The sequence below is a fragment of the Heptranchias perlo genome, chromosome 15, assembly GCF_035084215.1.
Source record: "Heptranchias perlo isolate sHepPer1 chromosome 15, sHepPer1.hap1, whole genome shotgun sequence".
Taxonomy (NCBI): domain Eukaryota; kingdom Metazoa; phylum Chordata; class Chondrichthyes; order Hexanchiformes; family Hexanchidae; genus Heptranchias; species Heptranchias perlo.
Genome location: NC_090339.1, coordinates 39,292,983 through 39,308,892, shown reverse-complemented (window position 1 = coordinate 39,308,892; position 15,910 = coordinate 39,292,983). Strand labels below are relative to the sequence as shown.

Sequence of the window (15,910 nt, the reverse complement as noted above, 5' to 3'; positions counted from 1 at the left end):
TACATGAAGGTCCACAGAGAGAAAAGGCCATTTGTCCCATTTAGCGTGCTCCATCCGGAATTTGTGTATGATTATTTTATCCCATTCCCCCGCCTGTTTATGCCCAATTTTAAGGAACATTAATTTCCTCTATCTCCCCTGAAAAAAAGTGTTATTGATACTTCTAAGTACTTGAATTCCCCCTTCTCAAGAAGTGGCATTCAGTTCTCTTTTAAAGGTGTCAAATGATCCAGAATCAACCCTGTTTTCTTATCTCTCTTTAAGATCACTGCTTGCTAAAAGAAAATATAAAATTCGAAAATAATTCATATATGTGTTAAATATGCTTTGTCCGTTCATGTGCAGAAAAACTGCTCCAAACCAGAAAGTTAGATTCGCTACCAGAAGTGCCTGTTACAATATTGTGAGGCGGGGTCTGTTTCCTCATCGTTTAAAACGTGATCGTTTTCCTGGGTGTGGTGTTACATTTAGACATTCAAGTTCCGTTAGCAGGAAGTTGGGGGTTGTGCTTCATGCTAAATACAAGTAGAGACAGTTCGCAGCGTGCAGATAACATTGCTTCAGACTCTTTTTCATATAACTGCCTCTACGAGCGAGCGATTGATTCATTTGTACTGATTTCTGTTCGGAATCGCAGCAGAGCGGCGAGAAGCCGATGGGCATAAGGAGCATCTGGTTTTAAACCGAAAGCGGCGTTTTTGTGGAAGGGGGAAAAACTGGTCATTTTAACAACGTTTCAGTTGGAAGTCGAGGGAGTTTGCAAGAAAACAAAATGCCTAAAACGGTAAGAAGACAACTGAGTAATGGAAATCTGTATTTGTATAAAGTTAACGTGTAATATCTACCGCCTCCTATACAACTACGTCTATCTTTTTAAAAAGTCAAGTTTATAACTGGAATACGGAGTATCAATATTTGAGTTTTTTTAAAGAATCTGGTGCATGGTTTGATAATTTGTGAGGTTTGTTGGTTTTATTGCAAGTTTCTTTTCTCCTCCACTCCCTTCCTCCCCCTCGCTCTCTCAAACGATTGAAACTTCAATTTCCGCTCAAGCTACTCCTCTTGACTGTTAAAATGGTTTTCAAATTGGCTCAACCCAAGCTGCTCGCCGGGTGCCACCCACCCCCTGTCCTACACTCAGCTCTTTGGTGAGATGCGATTAGGAATCGGTAGGTCACACCGTGAATGGCTGGGCTCGCTGCCAATCGCAGACTGGGTTTCAAATGGAGTTCACCGGCGGAGTGCACTGTTACTTTGTAACGGATCTTTACACTCGCTCAATTTCTTTTTGACAGTTTTGGAAACGAAACTGGCTAAATTGGTAACAGTTATTAATTTGCATAGAGTCAAACTCACTTTGTTACTCATTTTAAATCTTGTTTTTCGTAATTAGTCAAAGTTTTTTTAGGACAGACTCCAACTGAGGGGCAAATGTGTTTTTCGCTATTGAGAAGTGTTTTTTTGGGGGGGGGGGAAGCTCTTATATTTGGCTGCTGTTCAATTTCTAACGGAACTAAAATGACTCAAAGCTTCCTGCAATGCGTCATGTATGGGATTCTTTCCTAACAGTAGTCTAGTGGGTGATGGAAGAGCCTTATTTGGCAGTTTAGCTGCTCTTGCGCCTGTAAAGTCCCAGCTTTAGGACAATGGCCCTGTTTTTATCTGAGTTTAACTCTGTTTAATCATTCTCTCTCTTCCTTGCCTCCCCACCCTCAGCAAGTTAATTTAGTCAAGTCTCGCTTCATTGCAACGGGGCAATTTCTCATGAACCACCCACTCAGAATTTCATTTTTTTTTTTGTCTGAATTAAAACTGGCAATGTTTTATGAACTTTTGAGTTTCCTACTAAATAAGGTCAAGTATGAAAAGTTAATTTGAAGTAATACAGGCTAATAATCTGGCGTTCTTTTAATGGGTACATACAGTCACCATCATTATTTCAATAAAGGACAAATGCAAACTCTTGTGGCTATTCATGGATAGCTCAAAAGGAAATAAACAGCAGTAACAAATTTCAACTTGAAGTGATGTTTTTTTCTTAATGTGGGTGTTTAATTTTAAAATTCTGGACAGTAGCAAGAAATATGGGCCATTACATTAAGTTGGCATGTCAACTTGAGTAACAAATTATTTAATTCAATTATACATTGGAGTGATGTGGGGCAATATATTTTTCCCCTGACAATCCTGTATGGCAACAAAGTTGCAGTACAGTGGCTCTTTTTGAGAGCTGGTTATTGAGCCTTCAGCTATCATGCTCCTACACTCTGGAATTTTTTGCTATCTCCATCACTGCCCACTGCTCTGCTGATGTCATGGATTGCTGGTGTAAACCTACATTGTTAAGGACCTTTTTAAGTTAATAAGTCTCTTTTTTTTACAGAAGAATGTTTTCTTGTTTCCTAGAAGTGCTGACTCATGCTGGGATGGAGTTCCATAGATGATGACTGGTGCCTCGCCCAAGGGTCCACTTTTTTTGTGTGCCTTGGCTTTGTGCTAGCAGGCACTGCCACTGGCTGAAGAGTTAATTTAGCATACATATAGGATTGAATCTAACTCAGTACCAGGCCAAGTAGTGCATTTACTCACAGCCTTCAGAGGAACTTTTTTGAAGTGTACTCTCTTAATGAAAGTGCTTGTGAAAATGTTTACTCTTTTTGGATAGCCCTCACCATAGATGATTAAAGTTCACTTAGAGATTGACTGACTTTTATGTAATTTTTAAATAATTTTTAAAAGAAAGTCTGGGACTTTTTAATATAAACAGTCTGGCACTTGCAGCTTTTTTTATACATGCTGTAACACTTGGGCAGCACTGAGTTGAGGATTCCCTTTTGTAGAGTCCCTAAGAGTAGTGTGGTGATGGGCTGAGAAGATGACTGTTTTTCTCCTATGTGGGAAAGTAGTAGAGGAAAGAGGGAACATATTCAAAAAAGCTCTTGGCTGCTTAATTGTTTTGATCATGACTCTGGGAGAATAGGGTTTGTATCCATTACTCCCTTCACTGCCACCAGTCTCTCTTGTATATTGTAAAAAAAAACACTTATGGAACATGTATTGCTCATCAGGACATAATATTTTTAAACAGTCTTTCAATTTCAGTTGGGCAGAGAAAGCTAATATGTGTGGCACTTGCATACTTGAATTACTCAATCCCTTCTCTTCCCTTTCCCCCCCAAACAACTTGTGGGGTGGATTCCATATTTAGCATCTAAATGGTGAGTTCTTTCTTTAGCTTCTGTGACCACACCCAAATGTACAAACTGAAAAGTTGCCGACTATGTTTTAAAAGATAGTTTGGAAGTTATCCATTTTGAACTACTGAAGTCCTTTTTTAAAGATTTTATTTTTTTCACCACAATTTTTTGCTCCTTGTGTTGCATTTCCAGAGGTGTTCATTGTCCTCAACCAAGTAGCTATTCGATGTTTGAGCCTAGACTCTTGGAGTGATTTTAAAACCCCAAGAACGGGTGGGTGGGAGTTGAAAATAGTTGTTTTTTGGGTCACGACCGCAACCCAGCTTTATTTCTGGGTTTAACGGGAGTGTAAAAGTACACACTTCTCCCGGGAATGCAAAGTCTGAAAATTTTATGACCGCGACCCTAAAAAAAAAAGTATTTTCAACTCCCATCTGCTCCCAACCCCTGTTCTTGGGGTTTAAAATCACCCCTTAGTGTCAGCAGGCTTTTTGGCAGAACTATGGGAGGGGGAGTTACTAACCAAATCCTCCATTGGCCTAATCTCTGTACAAATGCACTTTCTAGCAGAGGTTTCTGAGTGGTAATTGTGATTGGGAACCATTCTACCTTTTTTCCTTCTCTGGCTGTGGAGTACTGAAGTCAATTTAGTGCTCCTGCTTTTGCTGGCTGGGATCAGCTAACTCAACACAGACTGGGGATCAAGCCTGAGAGCTTTATGGTTCAGTTACAGACTTTGCCACCTGAGCTAGCTATTGGAGAAAGTTTTGTTGAGGTCTTTTTTAATATGTTTCATAATCCTGAAATAAGTCATGAATTTTTAATTGATACTAGTAGATCTCCCATGGCATTGCTGCTCATAAAATGGATGATATGCTGCTTTCTAAAGAAAGGAGTTTTATATCATGTAATGAATATTTGTACCCTTAAGGCAGACTGTTGAAGTGAACAGAAGTTCTAATTGCTCAGTGTAATTGTTTGGACTGATAACTTTGCAGATTGTGAAGTGTCACTTTATCACACAGCTTTAATATTTTGCATCTGTAATGTAGTGTGGCATCATATTCTAGCTGCATGTGTTTGGCAGTGGAGGAAACATTTTCCACAATGGTTAAAATTGCTTGCTGATAATCCCAGTACCTTTCCCCACTCTGACTGATTAGCTTTCTGTTTTTTAGTAAGTGTGGTATGGGAGATCCTGTGTTTTCCTAGGAATCATTTCTGAAACAAATGTCTTTCATATGTATCAGCCTGCCAGCATCGATCATTTAAGATGAATTGTTTTTGCAGGGAGGAATGGAATATCTTGTAGTATATTTTGCCACCACTCACTTGTTTTGACTTCTAATTGGATACAGTTCACAAATGCTGGATGGTTCCTTGCCTTCATTTTCCTTCCTGTGCTCTGGTGAGTCTTGAAGGTAAATGTTAAGTCTATTTGCTGGTGGGTGTTGTAACTGTCCCTGATTTTTCATAAACTCAACATCCACACTTACCCAGCAGGAATCACCAGATCAAGAGCAGATCATTGACAAGACTTTTCTATCATAGGTCGGGGGTGCTGAGGTCAATCAGCCAAACTGCTACACTGGCAGACATCAACTATTAAGAGCATCTAGTTTGTACAGTTCAGTGCTATACCAGGGTTGCTGATTGACTGACTGTAATTCTAGCTATTATAATGTATTTTCTTGGGCCCAAATTGTAGTTATGGGTGATAAGTTTCTATGTAGCTTGCTCACTTTTTTTATAGTGGGGCTGGGGTGCCAAATCAGTGTCTTTTAGATACCAGATGAAGGCCTGGAGTTTGCTGAAGTGGCCCTGAATGACATTATGGTATTTTCTTGTGTACATGCAAGCAAACAAATTGCTGGCAGTCTTGGACAACATGCACATACTAAAGTTTTTGTGGTCTGGGTACACAATTCAGTTATTGAGTATTATAATGCCTTCCTTTGGGAGTTAGACCATCCTTTTTAGTTATAAGCTAACAGCACTGGTCTCTGGGGTGCAGATCACTGGTCACATTCCCATACCTTACCTGAGAAGGCACTCTATGTATAAACCTTGATGTATTGTGGGGAGCCCATCTTAGTGAAGTTCAACTTTATTCTCAACTGATGTCCAAACAGGCTTATTCTACAGCAGGAACCAAATTATTGGATAGCAATCAGGAGATGTGATATAACTTCCTATGCTGGCCTTCCTAAGTGACACATCAGCAGAAGTTGAGTTGTTGGCTATTAACTTTGTACTTAGTTTTTCTTCTGCATCCCTCCTGAAAATTGGTTTAAGGCCAAGATAGCCCAGTTCATGAACAACTTCACACATGCAGTCACTGGCACACCTTGTGTTGCCACCCAGAAGCATATTTTAGTGTGGGAAGGTATTTTCTTCAGTTGGCTTGCTCAGGAGGAGCAAACCACACCTGCTGTGGACTGCACAGCTTAGTTCCCAGTTGCGGTTCTGATCTCATCCTCAGTCCTATATATTGAGAACAAACCACATCAACCAAGGCTGTAGTAATATTGTTAGCCTTTTCTTATGTTGGTGCCCAATTACACTTGAACTACATAACCACTGCTATAAAAGCCCTTCTGTTTGTGGAATTTGCTGCCATTTAAGAACAAAAAGGGAGGAACTTTCTCCTTGTTTTGCATTGTGGTTTGTCAAACTTATTACATGATATAATGGATACTGACCACTAATCAAGGGACACATTCAAGCTGGTTTTAACATGTACAAAATGAATAGAATTAGGTACAGCCTTGGCCATAAGCAGAATAAACCTTGCATACTTGGCATCCACATTATACCTACGTTGCAGTGTGTACCACTCCACACAATCACCACTTGCAACAGTGTGAACTTTTCCATTTCCCACATCAGCTATCCATATTGCCTCCAAATAAGACTTCAAACTGTTAACAAGTTTTTGCTGTGGATTAATGCCCACAAGGACTTAGATTGTCCTGTCACATGATCCTTGTGATTATCATGAGACTTTCATCCCTTTTGGTGTTGTCTGGATTCAAACCTAGGATGCTGAAGGGGGGGGGGAGGGTTAAAAAATAAATGACTAGAAGGATGCTATTGTAGGAGGGGGGGCGGGTGCAGGGGTTAGATATCAGAAATCAAAACTCAGGGATGTTTATGCTTGGTTCCTGTGGATAAAGCCACTTGCTGCTTGTTGTATGAAGCCATACAAACAAGAAGATCTAATCTCAGCTGGGTAGATGTTGGAATGGGCCTCAGCTCTTCTAGGCTAAGGATAGGAAAATCATTCAAAGTTCTTGCTCTCGCTCATGTGATTCCTGCTGGGAAGTATAGATACCTGGGCAGAATTGGATGTGGCTGTGAGTTCAAGGCAAAATAACCTTCCAGCTCACTGTGTAGGCTTACACATGAAGAATGACCACTTGATCAAGTTACCAGAGGACTGCTAGCACCTGTGGTATTAATACCAGCAAAGGGTTCTTCAGAGCTGTGGAGAAAACTTTCCTTTTTTTTTAAATGGAGAAACAAAATTTATGTGCAAAAGGATCAAAAATTCAGATGACAAATAACTCCTTCCATTAGGTTAATCCTGGGAGATTACAATTTTTAAAAAAAACTTATTCAAACTGGTCTTTAAGTTCTCTTCAGTCTGTTTCTTCAAGAATTACTATTACTAGTTTGCAACTTTATTGAGCATTTTTCTAAAAAATAATAAAGTTGCAGACATTTTCATGTTTGCCCATATGGGCTTAAAGGATTAAGTCAATTAATTGAGTTACTTGGAATGAAACTTCCAAAACCTAAAGTCATTAACTTTCAGTCTGTTGACAGGCTCTTTGATTTTAAATTGGCACAGAACTTGAAATGACATCATCTGTGGACAGACTTTTTTAAAGCACTTTTTTAATATTGCATTTAGTTGGGTGCTAGAGCCACTGACTCTTGACATCAAAGTCTTGTGTAGCTGTTGTTACCCCAAAGTAAACTTGCTAAATTTTGCTGAGGCCAGTAGCTGGGGAAACGAGAGTAAAAGCTACAGGCCATAATTTGCAGTCGCGGGGCATCTAACAGCATCTGCTGTTAGCTATACTTGCCCTTGTACATTTTAGGTTTTAAAAAATTTTTGTGTGGCAAGTTGCTGAAAGTATGAGCTGATAACATCGCAGTGAGGGGAAACAGGGCATCTGGGACCTGAATGAACAGGGCAAGTAACTGTATCTCTTTAACCAATCTGATTGAAGGATTGTGAAATTCTCAGTTGAAGGACTGAGAAGGAAGTGTAAATTAGAGTGGGTGAATTAATGTCAAATGAGGTACAGAAAGGTTGGATAAAGAGACAAAGTAAAACTTTTTAAAGTGTAAAAAAAATTTACATTTTTAAAATCTCAATTAAAATCTGAAGTAATAAGGCTGCACACTTGTAATAGTTGACTTTCAGTGCCAGAGAGGTTCATTGGCTATAAATAACACTCATTACATTGTTAAAAGGGTATTTAGACTGGAATGGACAAGACTTTGTGGCGAGTTTAGTTTGTATCTACTGTGCAAATACAGCAATGTCATGCCTTTGTGAGGCAGACAGCGAGATGCCATTTTCATGAAGCTAACGGTGGAGCGGCGCATCTCGGACAGCAACTTTTGAATGTTTGAGTTTGATCGCGTATCTGCCCCTTGCCTGAAGTTGCTGTACCATTTGTGCATAAATTACGGTGAGTGCCATTAGCCTCACCGTTTTGACAGCAAAATCTGGGCCATTAGTCAATGGATGGTCCTAGTGGATGGCTTTGGTGAATCAGGCAAGTTAATTTAGGGGCTCCACCAGCTGAGACCTGCATGTCAGAAGCCCCGCTACTGCAAATTATGGCCTGTCCCATTAAACCCAAACACAAGCAGCTTTTAAACTTCATTCTACTAGTAGGATGGCTAACTATCAAGAATCTTGATTGATTTTCTTTGTGTGCCCCCACCGAAAGAAAATCCAGGGGTACTGAGGCTAATTGTAACATTGCACCTACTGACGTCAACTAACCTCACACATTGTGGATCAAGCGTGGGACCTTCCTAGTCAGCATGGTTCAACCACTGACTAGATAAGCTTGCTGAACCAGTGGGAAAACTTAATGCAAAACCATAAATCTTTTTCACTGTGTAAATTCAACTTTGTGTTTGATCAAATAAACTGATTTTTTTTCTTTTGAATGGCATGCTTAATGGAAACCCTGCATTTTTATTGAGTTCTACCATGGATTTGGAGGAGTTAGACTCACATGACAGTTTGTTGGTATGCTGGGAGTCTTGGTACCAGAATAAATTAATAAGCAGAGTTAAAAAGCTTGGCCAACTGGATAAAGGAAGCCGTGGGTGGCACTGAGTTGTTAACCAGCTAAAATTCTGAAGTACGGTAGCCTCATAGTCAAAAAGACTTTTTGAAACTTGTTTTGGCAACTTACTTTTATAGTAGAAGTATCTCTTGAAATTGTGAAAGCAAATGATGGATTACACTTTTTAAAAAATATATCAAACTCACTTGTGACCTATTCACTGGTGTCATTTTTTAATTGTGCTGATGATTTGACCTTTAACAAATGTGCACAGAGGCACACTTAATGGGATAAAGCTGTGGATGTGTTTACTCTGCATCTAATGGTGCTATACCTTGCCTCAGAGTTCTTGATGTGACAGTGTCTCATTCCACAGCACAAACACTTCTCAAATCAAACCTCCCATTTATTTTCAACAACTAAAGGAAGGACAAACAGTAACAATGTGGCATTCACCCAGATCCTGACCACTTGTATGCCTTGCAGCTTTCAAAACCTGAAACTCTGGGAGATCAGCATACTGTCTCATGATGATGTCACTAAGTTGCAGCATTTAAAAAAAAGTTAAGGAATAAATGTTGGGACACCTCTGACTCCTTTCAGAAAGTACCATGGAATCGTTTACATCTATTTGAACATGTAAATATGGCCTTGGTTTAATGTCTCATCTGAAAGACAGTGCTGTATTCCCTCAGGTGCATTGAAATGTCAGTCTAGATTTTGTGCTCAAGGCCTGGAGTGGGGCTTGAAACTATTACCTTCTGACTCTGATGAGAGCTGACACTAGTGATCTTGAAAGATAGTGAAGTGTATTTTTTTTAAAAGAGCTAATCCAGAACATTAAATATTTGCAATAGTAAAAGGCAAATTTAGAACTGGTGAAAATTCTTCATACAAGTACAAGGATCAAATTGGGGTATGGGATTAGACTAGCTAGCTCATGTACAAAAAAAAGTTTCAGACTTGGACTGAATAATGTAATTTTTATGCAATTCCGTGTAATTCAATTATAAGACAGAAATAGGTCTTTCGGCCCAACCAATTAATGGTGTTTACCCTCCACATGTGCAGTAGTCCTAATCTCATGTCTGCCTGTTCTGTATCCCTTTTTTCCTTTATCTACCTATCTAACCTATTAAATATTGACATTGTTTCTGCTTCATCACTAACTCTATTGCACTCCACAGCCTTGCAACTTTTTAAAAAAAAAAAGTTTCTCCTATTCTTTGTCCTAAATCTCTTGCATTTAATCTTGTTACCAAATGAGGTAACAGGTGCTAGGTGGGCTTTTTTTCCTGACATCTGCTTGCTGTCCATATATCTAAAGATGGTAAGGCAGAAATTATATTTGCAAACCAAACAGTTTTGTTTTTATTTTGTCACATGTATTGCTTAGCTCAGAAGGGTTACCTACAATGTAAGCAGCAGGTGCTGATATCTGGGATCCTCCTAGATAGATCTGGATTTATGAAATATTTTGTCATTGTTGGTCCACCAAGCTTCTACCAAAATAACTTCTGAGTCCCTTCTCTGAATATTGAAGGTTTTTCTTCTGAGAAAGGTGAAGGACCAACACCCAAGCCTCCTCTCCATCAGCAAAGTGATAGCATTGTTGATGACACCTTCCATCAAGTGGCACTTAATCACCAATAACCTGCTTACCAATGCCCAGTTTGGGTTCCACCAGGACCACTTGGCCCCAGACCTCATTACAGCCTTCGTCCAAACATGGACAAAAGAGCTGAATTCGAGGTGAGATGAGCGTGACTGCCCTTGACATCAAGGCAGCATTTGACCGAGTGTGGCACCAAAGAGCCCTAGTAAAATTGAAGTCAGTGGGAATCGGGGAAAACTCTCCAGTGGCTGGTGTCATACCTAGCACAAAGGAAGATGGTAGTCGTTGTTGGAGGCCAATCATCTCAGCCCCAGGACATTGCTGCAGGAGTTCCTCAAGGCAGTGTCCTAGGCCCAACCATCTTCAGCTGCTTCATCAATGACTTTCCCTCCATCATAAGGTCAGAAATGGGGATGTTTGCTGATGATTACACAGTGTTCAGTTCCATTCGCAACCCCTCAGATAACGAAGCAGTCCGAGCCCACCTGCAGCAAGACCTGGACAACATCCAGGCTTGGGCTCATAAGTGGCAAGTAACATTCGTGCCAGGCAATGACCATCTCCAACGAGAGAGTGTCTAACCACCTCCCCTTGACATTTAACAGCATTACCATCGCCGAATCCCCCACCATCAACATCCTGGGGGTCACCATTGACCAGAAACTTAACTGGACCAGCCACATAAATACTGTGGCTACAAGAGCAGGTCAGAGGCTGGGTATTCTGCGGTGAGGGACTCACCTCCTGACTCCCCAAAGCCTTTCCATCATCTACAAGGCACAAGTCAGGATTGTGATGGAATACTCTCCACTTGCCTGGATGAGTACAGCTCCAACAACACAAGAAGCTCGACACCATCCAGGACAAAACAGCCTGCTTGATTGGCACCCCATCCACCACTCTAAACATTCACGCCCATCACCACCGGCGCACAGTGGCTGCAGTGTGTACCATCCACAGGATGCACTGCAGCAACTCGCCAAGGCTTCTTCGACAGCACCTCCCAAACCAGTGACCTCAACCACCTAGAAGGATAAGGACAGCAGGCACGTGGGAACACCACCTGCATGTTCCCCTCCAAGTCTCACACCATCCCCACTTGGAAATATATTGCTGTTCCTTCATTGCTGCTGGGTCAAAATCCTGGAACTCCCTTCCTAACAGCACTGTGGGAGAACCTTCACCCCACAGACTGCAGCGGTTCAAGAAGGCAGCTCACCACCACCTTCTCGAGGGCAATTAGGGATGGGCAATAAATGCTGGCCTTGCCAGTGATGCCCACATCCCATGAATGAATTTTTTAAAAGTGATGTAGGGCACCACCAAGGTTGAAAAGAATAGAAGGTAATGTAAAACAGAAATTAGTTATTTGATTGCAGCAAACTAGTTTTGTAGATTGTGAGGGAGGATAGGAGTTCTGCAATTGAGTCCTGGAAAGAATGAATTCAAGTAGAAAAATTGTGTAGTGAGCTTTAAACTGTGAGGATGGTGGGTGAAAGATGAATGTTTGAAGCTGTTTTTTTTGTTGGGGGTGGGGGGAGAAAAGGATAGAGATGAGGAATTCTTTGTGTCAATTCCATCTCAGTAACCAGTTATGATACTAAATGTTAACTTTTTTTAATGCGTAATAGCACAAATTTTCATTAGTGATACATTGTAAAAAAATATATACTCTGGTCTAGTAATGAGAATTTGAAAACAATTGCTGTTCAACTTAACTAGCAGAAGTCAAATCTTGTTAATTTGGCTTTTTGATGGACCCATGCAAATGCTGACAAACTCTCCAGGGGAGCTGGCCTAACTTCTAAAAGATGGTGTCAGCTGCTTAAAGTAAAACAATGCCATCATTGCAGAAAACATTTGGTTATACCAGGAATAACATCCTAGTAAGTCAATACATTTAGAACTCTGACACCAGAGTACAGGGACTTTCTATAACCAATACTGTGACAAGTAATCTGAGAGTCCTAGATAGTTAATTGTAAATGAACTTAATTTCCTAGCTGAACAAATAACTGACAAAATCTTGAACATCTCAAATATAATTGATGCAGAAGCAAGGTGCAAATATGAAACATTTTTTTAAAAAATGTTTGATTTGGGACCAAATTCTTGACCATGGTGTAAATTTGCTTGCTGTGAAGTGATGTGTTTTCTCAGAACCACAATTGCTACAGAATGTTTGAGCTGTAAAGCTGACCTTTCTGCATCTCTGAGCAAGTTCAAGACATTTTAAATAACTTTGGAACCAGCTTTACTACTTTTCTCTAGAAACCACAGTAATGGTGGGATGTAGCTGCAGAATGGCAACTTGCATTTATATAGCACCTTTTTTCAATGTAGTAAAATGTCCCAAGGTGCTTAATTAACATACTTTGCTTAACCCTCTGCAAATTGTTGGGTGAGGTGGTGACATTTTAAAGTCTTGTCCATTTTTCAAGACCAATTTAAGGTCTGTGTTGAGGCTGTAAAGATTTTTTTGAAAAAAGCTGTTGCTGTAAATTATAGTTTTGTACAGAAGTCTATCTAGCACTGAATGCAGGTGATTTCTAATTACCATGTCTCCTCTCCCTGGTGTCCTTCATCTTGGTACTTTAAGAGCCCAGGATTTTGTTAACAAAACAGTAAAAAGGAATTTTTAACAAAGTTGTTCAGTTTTCTCTGCAGTGCTGTAGAATTGGAATTGGGGTCAAAAATTGATGCATATACTGGAAATTAAAAAGCACTTAGAACTGTTCACAACCTCTTTTATTTGACCCAAAGCTGAGCTACCAACCCCATATCTTCATAAAGGCCACTTACTTCCACCTTTGTAGCATTGTCCATCACTGCTTCTGCCTTAGCCTATCTGCTGCTGAAACGATTGTCAATGCCTTTGTCAGCTCCAGATTCACTTATTCTAATGTTCTTGTGGCCCGACTCCCATCTTCCACCCTCCATAAATTTCAGCTCGTCCAAAACTCTGCTTGTATTCTATCCCACAGCAAGTCCTGTTCACCCATCATCAAGGCGATTTATGAATGCTAGTAGTGGTGCAGTGTCGGTGCATTTGAAATTGCTTTTATGCTATGCAAGGCCTGCGCTAACAATTTGTTTCCAGTGCAACAGGCTTCAATCCAAAGGCAAATCTACTGGGATTTGCTAGGATTTTTTCGTTTTTAAAAAAAAAAAAATCCTTGTCTCTGGCCTTAAATGCAGGGTGTGTTAGCCTTCAGATCACAACTGGTTCCATATGATCCATGCATTGGGAAACAACAGTAGTAGCACTGTCTTTTCATCTTTAGCCACAAAGTATTGTATTGTTAATGGTTGCAGTTGAACTGCCATTGTCCACCAAAATCCCCAGTGAGATGGTCTTCCTCTATGATATGGCAATATCCAGATATTTTGTATCTGCCTCAATTTGAAGGTTGAGATGTTTCTAAAGTGTGGAATTTTTTTTGTCTTTCCAATTGCAGATCTTTATATGTTAATGTACATAAATTATTTACATATTAAATCCAATAGCAGTACAGAACAAAAAAGTTTCAATCTTGCTTGTGGATATTGAAGATCAACAAGAGAATTATGGTGCTGAAGAAAATCTGCATTTTTTTTTTTTCAGTTTGCATCTGTTCTGGAAAAGTGCAAATCTTGGCTGTGGGTCCTATCTCATGTTTTCTTCCCTGTTACTAGTAGAAAAAATGATTCCCTTAACAATTATCCTGTCCTAAAATAACTTGAATTATGAGCATGCATGTGTATTTGTCCTTGCACTTTTCCTCTTGCTCTGCCCATGTTTTATAATTACTTTAAAATTTTTTTTGATGGGAGTGACCTGTGCTGTGTGCGTACATCCTGAACATTACTACGTTGTCCTTCCTATTGAATTGGCTGACAGTACTTTCACTATACAACTTGATGACTCGGCACAACTGCCTATGGGATCAGCACACGTTTAGCAAATACTGTATGTCATAGCCTCATCTCAACATGCAATAATGAGATTAGAAGTATGTTGGTCCTTGGCACTTCAGACACAGAGGGATGTTTGTTTTACTGGTCAGTGCAAACCAGAGAAGTGCAGTAACTTTTTGGAAAGCTTATGTTCTGTCCACCCTATTTTTTAAATGAGAAAACTAGCCAGTCTGAAACTTGTATATAATTTTGTGCCTTACAAGCAAACTCCCAACATTTCCAAACACTTCATGTACAATGAATTAATTTGAAGTGTAGTGACTGTTATGTAGGTAAAATAATTTTATGTAGAAATCAAAATACTTGAATTTAAAAGCTGCTTTGATGTTTCTAGGAATAGTTTCTTGGGTGTGACTTTTTTTCTTTTATCATGCCCGCTTGAATTATGAAACGCCCATCAGTACAACTATATATTCTATCCTTCCAAACCTGGGTTGTGCCTAGAAGGAACATTTTACAGTGGTTAACATAGGGTGAATTAATGAAAGCTACAAATTCACCACTGATGAGAACAATTTGAGGATGAATTGGGATTATTGCATAAATGTGTCGCACAACTCAAAAATAAGCTTTAAATGAACTCAGTTGAGAGCCGAGACCAGCAGTGTAGGACCAAGTTTGAAAAGAGTAAGAGAATGCAAGACAAATCAAACCAGTGATTTTTAAAGAATGTGAAGCTTTTGTATTAATAGCCTGTAGATTGGAGAAAGGAAAGACCACAGCAAGGCAGAGAACTCTGCTTAGATGGGTTAAGTTTTCTCTTTCTTTCACCACCCCAACCCCCCCAAACCTTTTTAATACCATTGTGTGAAATAAGTCCGGTCAGTAACCATATTGCTGCCTGCATAAGCTTTAAATGAGTTTTTTTCAACCTAACTAACAATTTGTCTTTTAACTAACAAGGGTAGCATTGTTTACAACATGTGACTTGTTTGGCTGTTTTTCTCCCTTCTGTGAAGGTATCTACTTCTGCTGAGATTCAGATTTATGGTTGCCAGTCACCAACTGGTGCCTTGTCCAAGTGGCTATTCAAATATGATCCTAAATGGTGGGCATCAGTGGGCTCCTTGACTGCAAGAGCATTATAACTGAGCCCAATCTTTATAGCTGATGTACACAAACCTGTGGTTTCCAGCAGAGGCGATAAATTAAAAAATAAACCAAATTAGCAACTTGAGTGATTCCATTAGATCAGGCATGGGTGTTCATAGTAATTGAAGTTTACCTCAAATTGAATTTTATTTGTTTTGAGGGTCTAAAACAAATGGTGTAGGTATACATGGCCAGCATTTTAATTTGGTTGACTTCTACCCTTTAAAATGAAGCTGAATTTGATGTGTGGTGGTTATGGCTTTATAATGTCAATACTACAGCATCTTTTCAATGTAGAAAATATCCAAAGGTGCTTTACCTGGGAGGGGAAATAAAAAGGGATAAAGGAGTGGATACCGTGTCCATTTTGTGGGCTGAGGAAGCAGTGTTGCCATTGGATGAAATAATGGCTGTTACTTGGCTGTTGCTGAGGATCATGGTAGCAGTAAGAATTAAGTGGCATACACTTAAAATGTGTTTGCATATGTTGACTTTTTTTTGCACCCCCCACCCCACCAAGTCCAGGGGAACTAAGGCCAGTTGTAGTATCTTGACTGTGGCATTTGATTTTTTTTTTAAAAACTTAATGTCTCACATGGAAACCCAAGTCTTTGGTTAGGTTTATAAAATTTGTGCATTCTTACTACATCAAACTGGACTAATTATTCACTATGGTGAAGCATTCAAACATCAAGGCATCTAAATTTAAACATTAGGCAGTTAGTAAGAGG

At 39.7% G+C, this 15,910-nt stretch overlaps 1 protein-coding gene across 1 annotated transcript in view; it reads left to right on the top strand.

The window, feature by feature from the left end:
• The first annotated feature begins 475 nt into the window (after positions 1-475).
• msna (moesin a) overlaps positions 476-15,910 on the top strand; it is a 70,284-nt gene continuing 54,849 nt past the window's right edge. Inside the window, exon 1 of the mRNA XM_067997111.1 lies at positions 476-784. Within this exon, the coding sequence (XP_067853212.1) occupies positions 773-784 (12 nt within the window). The 5' untranslated portion in view covers positions 476-772. The remainder of the gene's footprint in view (positions 785-15,910) is intronic.